The sequence below is a fragment of the Neltuma alba genome, unplaced genomic scaffold (genome assembly GCF_004799145.2).
Source record: "Neltuma alba isolate B1F8T4 unplaced genomic scaffold, ASM479914v2 tig00012064_pilon, whole genome shotgun sequence".
NCBI lineage: Eukaryota > Viridiplantae > Streptophyta > Magnoliopsida > Fabales > Fabaceae > Neltuma > Neltuma alba.
The window spans coordinates 38,059-45,821 of NW_021636625.1; the positions used below are offsets into that span (position 1 = coordinate 38,059).

Below are 7,763 nucleotides of genomic sequence, written 5' to 3' on the forward strand. Positions count from 1 at the left end.
AAGTCTTGATTCGCTGGAAATTCTCTCAACCTGAGGATGCCACTTGGGAGGATTTATCTCTTATCCAGCAGTAGTTTCTGGATTTTTCTACCATGTGGACAAGGATTCTTTCGAGGGGGGGAGTATTGATATATGCACTATTCTGGTAAAAGGTTTTTATAGTAATTGTAACTGTGAGAGAAAGGTAAATTCCTAAATAGTTAGTTAGTAGAGAGAGAATAAGTGGGTGACGTGTCTTGAGGTTGGGATATATACTATGTATTGCCCTGATTTGGTTTCTGTTGAATGAATATTCTGCTTCCCTTCCTTTGCTTCTATCAGTGGTGGTGTCTTAAGAAACCATCATGGTTTTTGGATTGCTGGGTTCAAACAAAGTCTTGGAATATGTAGTGCTCTCGAAGATGAAGAATGGGCAGTTTTCAAAAGCCTTACTTTGGCCTGAGATATGGGTTTCAGGAGAATTATTCTTGAATCTGACTCTAAGAATTTAACTGACATGATATCAGCTGATTTTACTGAATCTACTTGTACCTTGGTCCTCATCCATGTAATGAATCTGATTAAGCTTAGCTGGGAAGTGCAATTGAAGCATGTGTCTAGAGATCAAAATGTGGTTGCCGATGCTTTAGCAAAAGAAGGAAGAACTACTACTGCTATTCTGAATAAGTGTCCGCCTCATCTTCAGATCTCGATTGATGAAGATATGTTGGGATTTAATCCCCCTCTTATTTAATTTTTAGTTTAGGCCTTGGCCTTCTTTTGTACCCAAAAAAAAATTCTAGACGATGGTTTTAGCTTGCCTCGTCCTAGGGGTCTCATCAATAGCCAAGCCTAATGGACAAAGATAAAAGCTAAATAACATCCCCGGTCGAGAAGATTGACCGGAGAGCTTATGGTAATTATATACCTACTTCTCTGGTCCTATTTATAGGACAGAGAAAAGATATTTTTTAGTACTATTTATAGAGTATTGAGAAATTTTTTTTGTACGTATGTATAATTTTACCTCTCATTTATTATTATATTGACTTTGTTTATATGAAGTATAATGTATATTAAAAAAAGATAAAGTTGAAAAGTTATTAAATTTTAAATAAAAGTTAATGAAATTTAAGATTTTTCTTGATCTGTGTAAAATATGTCAAAAGTACCTTATAAATAGGATCAGAAGAGTACATTTTTATTGATGTGACATATAAAAAACATATGTTGGTAATAAAATATAAAAAGTATAATATAATTCAGCTCGCCAAATTTTATAAAGGAGAGCCATTCGAGTCGTTATAAAAATTACAAATTTCCAATAAAAAGTGATGAATTGTAAGTTATAAATTGGACCAAAAAAGTTGCTAGCATAATTTTTTATTCTTGAAATTTGCATCCATTCTAATTTCGATTTCTCAAATTTAAACATATAATTTTAATTCTTGAAATTTAATCTGTTTTAGTAGAATGTTACTCTTTGAAGTTGTAATGATGTTAAAATTTGATAAAACATTGTAAATGATGTTAAATTGATGATATAGATTCATTATATGATACCTAATTAGATTTTATATAAATAACAGAATAAAAAAATAAGTCCTCAAAATACAACACGAAGAATAAATATATAAAAGAGATGAGTTTTTAATATGCAGCGTAACAAAAAAATTCTTCAAGCAAACAGTGAGAGGATAAAAGAGGGCTAAATAGTAGTGTTTTGATGATCTTTTTTTTCTCTCTCTCTGTTATTCATATTACAAAATCTAGTTAAGTATTATTTGGTAGGTTCACATCATCACTTAATACTATTAACAATATTTCAACAGATTTTAATATTTACACTCCCAGGGACTAACATTCAAAAAAAATAAAATCAAGAATTTAAAATTTAAAAGACTATAACTAAAATAAAATAAGTCGCAATTTTAATTTCAGAATTAAAAAAATATTATACCATCTCCGATCCCATCTTGTTTATAAATTTCCACCCGATTCCTCTCCCGCGGTTCTGCTTCTGCCCGGATCGACCCCGAAACGGATTCAGTTGTATCATCCATAGACGGCGGGGAGACTCGGAATCCGATAACCTCGTCCAGAAGGAAGCAGAGCAGCTTCGAGTCTTCAACCCTGCTCGCAAATCTTTTCAAAACCCTAAATTACTCTCTTTGTCCATTCGTGTTATACGTTTCCTAACTTTCCAAGACTCCAATGGCATGAATGAAGAAGATATGGACTCGGTCCAAACCCTGTCGCTACCATCTGACCTGTCGCCGTCTGCATTTACTTTTCTCAATGCCAAATTTCACACCAAAGATAATGTCGACGAAGCTCCGAGTTTGGTTTCGGAGCTACAAACTCAGTGCTCTGATCTGGATCAAGCTTTGGTCGAATTGAATCGGAGACTTGGAGCGGGCCTTGTTGCTTATTCTTCCTTCTCCGGCCAAATCCACGATCTCTTCAACGATGTCAATGCAAAATTGACCGTTTTTACGTCCAGTTGCTCATCCAGTATTATACCTGGTATTGCTTATCTGCATCCATTCGTCTTTGTATTCTTCGATTTTTTTTTGTTGCTAGAGATTGAGATGTTTATTTTTATTTTTTTGACGATGAATGAAGATGGACCCAGTGGGGAGAAGAATTTCAGGGAGGAACTTCCGGCCTTGGCGAAGGAAGTGGCGCGCTTGGAGACTGTTCGTGTCTATGCGGGTGAGTTCTTCAACTACGCTAATGGATGAATAGTGTGGCAAGTTGTATTGTGTTTGTCATTTGAAAATTAAACGCTGTGGTGTGTTGAAATTATGCACCTTAATGTGTGTGCGTGAGGTAGATGGAAGTGTATGAAATTGGTTGGAGAAAAACTTAAAGAGACGCCATTGCGCCAAGTCCACGAATAATCATAGCGCGAAAACTTATGAGCTCGTTTCATTGATATTGATGTTATATATTCTGATCAATATAGCTTCATTTAGATATAGAGATGCCGATCATCAGTTCTTGATAATGTAAGAATAACCTGCATATTCTTTTGAAATAATAGATATGTTGCTATCTTTCCGTGCGGAGCACTTTGTAAGTATAGTTTTTACATTTTCATACTCTACGTTAGCAGTATTATCTTTACTTTAGTTCATTTTCGCTCATCAATATTTTCAATCCCAAACCTTTTATATTGGCAACCATTTTTCTGTTTTTAATGATGTCTATATGGGCAACCATGCCTGTAGGCAATTATGCACAATGATACCATTGATGGCAGGGTTTAAGATTAATTATAGCAATCACTTAAATAAAGTTTCTGAATCAACATTCGATTGGTAAATGATTTATGGGTGTACTCTGTGTTGATGTAGTGAACCTTATGGTTCACTTTTGTCATAAGATGATAACTGTGGTCACACAAGAAAGAGGGCCTAGGCAGGGGACTGAGAGCTGGTGCTGGAGTCTAGGTTTTGTTGTGTTGTGTCTTTTTTTCATGATCATATAGACCTTTTGCAGCACTTAAAATGCTGGAAATGTATGAGTTCACACTGGAGTAAATTGGTGGAAATTGAAATCTGGTACATCCGGGCATCACCAACCTCAATAAACAGTTTGAACTTTGAAGTATTCTGAGCTGAACAACTGTGGCTCCAACGATTACATTCTTCTCCAAGGTCAAAGGTGTGGAGAACTGGATTATGTAATTACCCTTACATTTTTTCAAAGAAGAATAATAACAAGTTTTATGGGGTATGTGTTGGTGCTGGGAAGATAAAATATTTTATCCTGCCACTCATGAAGGTTGAAATCTATCCCTCAATAGTACAATTTGCACAACAAACTGGATCTTAGTTAGAACTAGAGGTAGTAATATTTATGATACTCATGGGCATGAGTGATTGCAAAGGGTGTAAGAATTGAAAAAAGTATAGTTTGGATAAACTCCTTACCATCACTCGATTCTATAATTACTTTTTTCCTAACCTTTAGAAGAAGCTCACTCCTCCCGTTTTATTGGATCGGATGTGTTCTAATAAATTATTGCCATGCCGTACCTTGATATGTGCTGCATTGGTTTTTCATTTACTTTGTATTCTAGTTCATGAATGTTACTGGTTTCTTGAACTGCTCATTATGTCTTCCAGAGACGGCACTGAAACTAGTCTCGTTGGTTGGTGATATTGAAGATGCTGTATCATATACTATGAACAAAAACCTAAGGAAGCATTCTTCTTCCCAGAATTCAGATGTGAGCTCTCCTCAATAATCAGATCCAGAGATATCACAATTCATACCATCACTATATTCCTTAATATATGCTCAACTATTGCAGGAATTGCGTCTGCTGGCTATTAAAACGCTTAAAACGACAGAAGAAGTGTTAGCTACAATTACAAAGAGACACCCTCAGTGGAAGCATCTGGTATCAGCAGTTGATCACAGAGCAGATCGAGCTCTAGCCATTTTAAGGCCCCAGGCAATAGCTGACCATCGGGCCCTTCTTGCTTCACTTGGATGGCCTCCACCTCTCTCTTCTTCGGCATCAGATTCAAGGAGTGTAAATGAAGTTTCAAATCCTCTATTGAGTATGCAGGCAGATCTTAAACTCAAGTACTCAGAAAATTTTCTTGCCTTATGCAGCCTACAGGAGTTGCAAAGACAAAGGAAAGCTAGGCAACTTGAGGGCTATGATCTGAAAGTTGCTCAGGACCAGCCACTCTGGGCAATTGAAGAGCTTGTGAATCCCATTTCATTGGCATCCCAACAGCATTTTTCTAAATGGGTTAATAAGCCAGAATTAATATTCACTCTTGCATATAAAATCTCAAGGGATTATGTTGACTCCATGGATGAATTATTACAGCCATTGGTTGACGAAGCAAAGCTAGTTGGGTATAGTTGTAGAGAAGAATGGATCTCAGCAATGGTAACCTCCTTATCAACGTACTTGGCAAAAGAAATATTTCCCATTTATATAAACCAACTAGAGGGGGAAAGTGCTACAAGTTCTCTATCATCTGCTCGGATTTCATGGTTGCATCTTATTGACCTGATGATATCTTTTGACAAAAGGATTAAGTCCCTGGTAGAGCATTCTGGGATCTTGCTGTCCTTTGAAGAGGATGGCATCTTGCAGAAAATTTCTTCTTTCTCTGTTTTTTGTGATCGACCAGACTGGCTTGATCTTTGGGCAGAAATAGAGCTCAATGATGCCCTGGATAAGTTAAAATCTGTCACAGATGAAGAGAAAAACTGGAGGAAGCAAATTGAAGGAGTTGTTTTGTCATCATGTACTGATGGTTACAAGTCTCCTCTGGTTTCCAATGCTTTTCTTCGACATCTAGCATCTCTAATTGATCGCTGTAGATCATTGCCTAGTGTCACTCTGAGGTCAAGGTTTCTCAAATTAGCGGCCGTTCCTATTGTAAGAAATTTTTTTGATTGCATACTTATCCGCTGCCAGGAGGCTGAGGGATTGACTGCCTTAACTGATGATGATGCCTTAATCAAAGTTGCAATTTCCATCAATGCTGCTCATTACTTTGAGTCTGTTTTAAGGGAATGGTCTGAGGATGTCTTTTTCCTTGAAATGGGTATGGATCAGGATGATAAAGTTGAATTACCAGTTAACCCAGATAGAGATAACGAAGGACTGTCAGAGAGTCGCCAAATATCTATCTTTGACGAGGACATAAAAAAGTTGGAGGAGTTTAGAAAAGAGTGGGTTGAAAAGATATCTGTAGTTATTTTGAGAGGCTTTGATGCTCGTTTGCGAGAATATGTGAAGAATAGAAGGCAATGGCAACATAGTGAAGATGGCTGGACTATATCTAAGACTCTAATTGAGGCTCTGGATTATCTACAAGGTAAAATGTCAGTAGTAGAAAGAAGTTTGAACAGTAGAGATTTTGTTGGGGCCTGGAGAAGTTTGGCAGCTGGAATAGATCGATTAATTTTTACTGGTATCCTTATAGGCAATGTCAAATTTCACAACGGCGGGTTAGAAAGATTTGGTAATGATTTGGGTGTTTTATTTGGCGTGTTTGGGGCATGGTGTTTGAGGCCAGAAGGCTTCTTTCCAAAAGCCAGTGAAGGTCTCAAGTTACTGAGGATGGAAGAGAACAAAATGCATGAATGTTTGGCTGGTGGAAAGAATTGGTTGAAGGAGAATGGGATCAGGCACTTGACTGTAACTGAGGCAGAAAAGATCGTGAAGAGCAGAGTGTTCACGAGTTGAAGCTTCTGGGAAAAGGCTCTCTGCATTTGATTTCATTTTCAGTGCATGCACGGCGCAGCAGAGTTGGATAAGGACAGTGGTGATACATATGAAGATTTAGATGGAGACCATCAAGTGCAAGGCCAATGCTGAACTAAGTCAAATTCATGTCATAAGAAAAAAAAATTATTTTGGAAATTTGCAATAAACTTAATTTCCTAGAATATTCTTAGCCATTACATTATTCACATATCAAGTTAGATCGATATGTAGTATTGTACAATGTTTGGATGTTAATAACAGTGTAAATGTACAATGAGAAAATCCATTCTGATTTCTCTCAGCCCTGAGGAACTTCTGGCCATAAGCATTATAATACTACTTCCAGATTCAGAATTGATTGAACCAAACCAAACTGGTCCAAGAAAAATCCAGGTTGACTTCAACTAAAGTTCAGATCTCAGCCGGGAGAAGTTTTTACATACACTGGGTGCAACACTTTATCTATGCTCTCTGACTAATAAAATTATGACAAGTGGAGTGTTTTTATAATTTTATTTTACATGTTAGCTTACGTGTAACTCCTCCCTTCTTCTATTATTTTAATTATTTTTTAGAAAAATATGCTTCTTTCTCTCTCTCTCTCTCCCCCCCCCCCCCCCCCCCCAACCCCCAACAACAGTTTTATGAAAAACTCCTACTCCCTCTTACTGCCTTCTCCTTCCATCTCTTTTGCCTTTCCCCAGCCTCCACACCCCCCCCCCTCCTCCTCTGCCCCGTCCTTTCCATCTCTCTCATTCTTTTGCAAACACATTTTGTTGACTTTTTTGTTGTGTCCTGAACATCTCCAAAGGCTGCGTCGGCTCTTGTTGGGGGTGTGGAGGTTGAGGGAAAGACCAAAGAGAGGTGGGAGGAGCGGATAGTAAGAGAGAGGAGTTTTCAGAAAGTTATTGCAGGAAAGAGAGAGTAAAAGAACTTTTTTTAAATAAAAAAAATACTACTTCCACTCCTAATTATAAGCATTAATTGACTAATTTGAGGAGATTAAAAAAATAAGTTAAATTAGTTATTAGTAATCAATAGATATTATTTTTTTTAAAATACTTTTGCTAATCAAATATATTAGCTAGAACTATTATTGTTAGAAAGACTACCTTAAAAAAAAAAATAAATATGAGAGACAAAGTAGATCATAGTTTTATATTTAAGATCAAAATAAAAATTAAATGAGATCTTATATTAAACAATCTGAGCTAGTAATTAAAATAGTAGAGAGAGGGAAGAGTTACACGTACGATAAAAATACTCTACCTGTCATAATTTTATTAATCAGTGCATAAACGAGGTGGTGCACCCAGCGTACGCAATTTCTCGCCTCAGGTCTGCCCAATGTTTATGCATTTTCAATCATTGTGGCATTCTAGATCCATAATTTAAAAACCCGATGAGCTTAGAATCAATATATAAACAGTAAGAAAGGGAGATAAACATGGGAGTGGAAAAGAATGGTATCAAACCCGTGCAAAATTTTAAATAACTTGCCATTATTTTTTTCATTATGGTTTATTAAAACATGCAA

The 7,763-nt window shown here is 36.6% G+C and overlaps 1 protein-coding gene across 2 annotated transcripts; it reads left to right on the top strand.

The window, feature by feature from the left end:
- Positions 1-2,019: 2,019 nt before the first annotated feature.
- Positions 2,020-6,473, top strand: LOC114721751 (RINT1-like protein MAG2). 2 transcript variants are annotated; one of them, XM_028907600.1, is made up of 5 exons: positions 2,020-2,140; positions 2,195-2,505; positions 2,605-2,694; positions 4,113-4,216; positions 4,301-6,473. In XM_028907600.1, exons 2-5 carry the CDS (start codon positions 2,199-2,201, stop codon positions 6,203-6,205), a joined length of 2,406 nt encoding a protein of 801 aa, XP_028763433.1. In that variant the 5' UTR covers positions 2,020-2,140; positions 2,195-2,198; the 3' UTR covers positions 6,206-6,473. The 2 variants fall into 2 exon arrangements, with proteins under 2 accessions (XP_028763433.1, XP_028763431.1); XM_028907598.1 differs by having other exon boundaries at positions 2,035-2,505.
- Positions 6,474-7,763: the final 1,290 nt, after the last annotated feature.

Bases quoted from the DNA above. Each gene is read 5' to 3' on its own strand.
- LOC114721751 (XM_028907600.1), top strand. From the start codon at position 2,199: ATGAATGAAGAAGATATGGACTCGGTCCAAACCCTGTCGCTACCATCT. The intron at 2,506-2,604 runs GTATTGCTTATC...CGATGAATGAAG, and splicing joins CTCATCCAGTATTATACCTG to ATGGACCCAGTGGGGAGAAG. The intron at 2,695-4,112 runs GTGAGTTCTTCA...TATGTCTTCCAG, and splicing joins GACTGTTCGTGTCTATGCGG to AGACGGCACTGAAACTAGTC.